Genomic DNA, 213 nt, shown 5'->3' with positions numbered 1-213 from the left:
TGAACTTCCCGGGACCCGCCAGCCATGCCAGGGATTGTCGTGTTCCGCCGGCGCTGGTCTGTGGGCAGCGATGACCTGGTTCTGCCAGCCGTCTTCCTCTTCCTCCTTCACACCACCTGGTAAGTGAGAAGGGCACAAGGATGCTTGGAATTCACCCAGGAATTCTTCTGGCTATTTCTGGCATGGCTGGAAATTCTCCCTGCGCTTCTACAC

General features: G+C 57.3%; 1 protein-coding gene across 1 annotated transcript in view; it reads left to right on the top strand.

Moving 5' to 3' along the window:
* The first annotated feature begins 6 nt into the window (after positions 1-6).
* The window catches only part of DAGLA (diacylglycerol lipase alpha), a 27,704-nt gene continuing 27,497 nt past the window's right edge, over positions 7-213 (top strand). Inside the window, 1 exon segment of the mRNA XM_005426498.2 lies at positions 7-119. Within this exon segment, the coding sequence (XP_005426555.1) occupies positions 25-119 (95 nt within the window). The 5' untranslated portion in view covers positions 7-24.

Source organism: Geospiza fortis, unplaced genomic scaffold, assembly GCF_000277835.1.
Source record: "Geospiza fortis unplaced genomic scaffold, GeoFor_1.0 scaffold450, whole genome shotgun sequence".
Taxonomy (NCBI): Eukaryota; Metazoa; Chordata; class Aves; order Passeriformes; family Thraupidae; genus Geospiza; species Geospiza fortis.
Note: the sequence above shows the minus strand (reverse complement) of the source record. Positions and strands in the feature narration are given on the sequence as shown.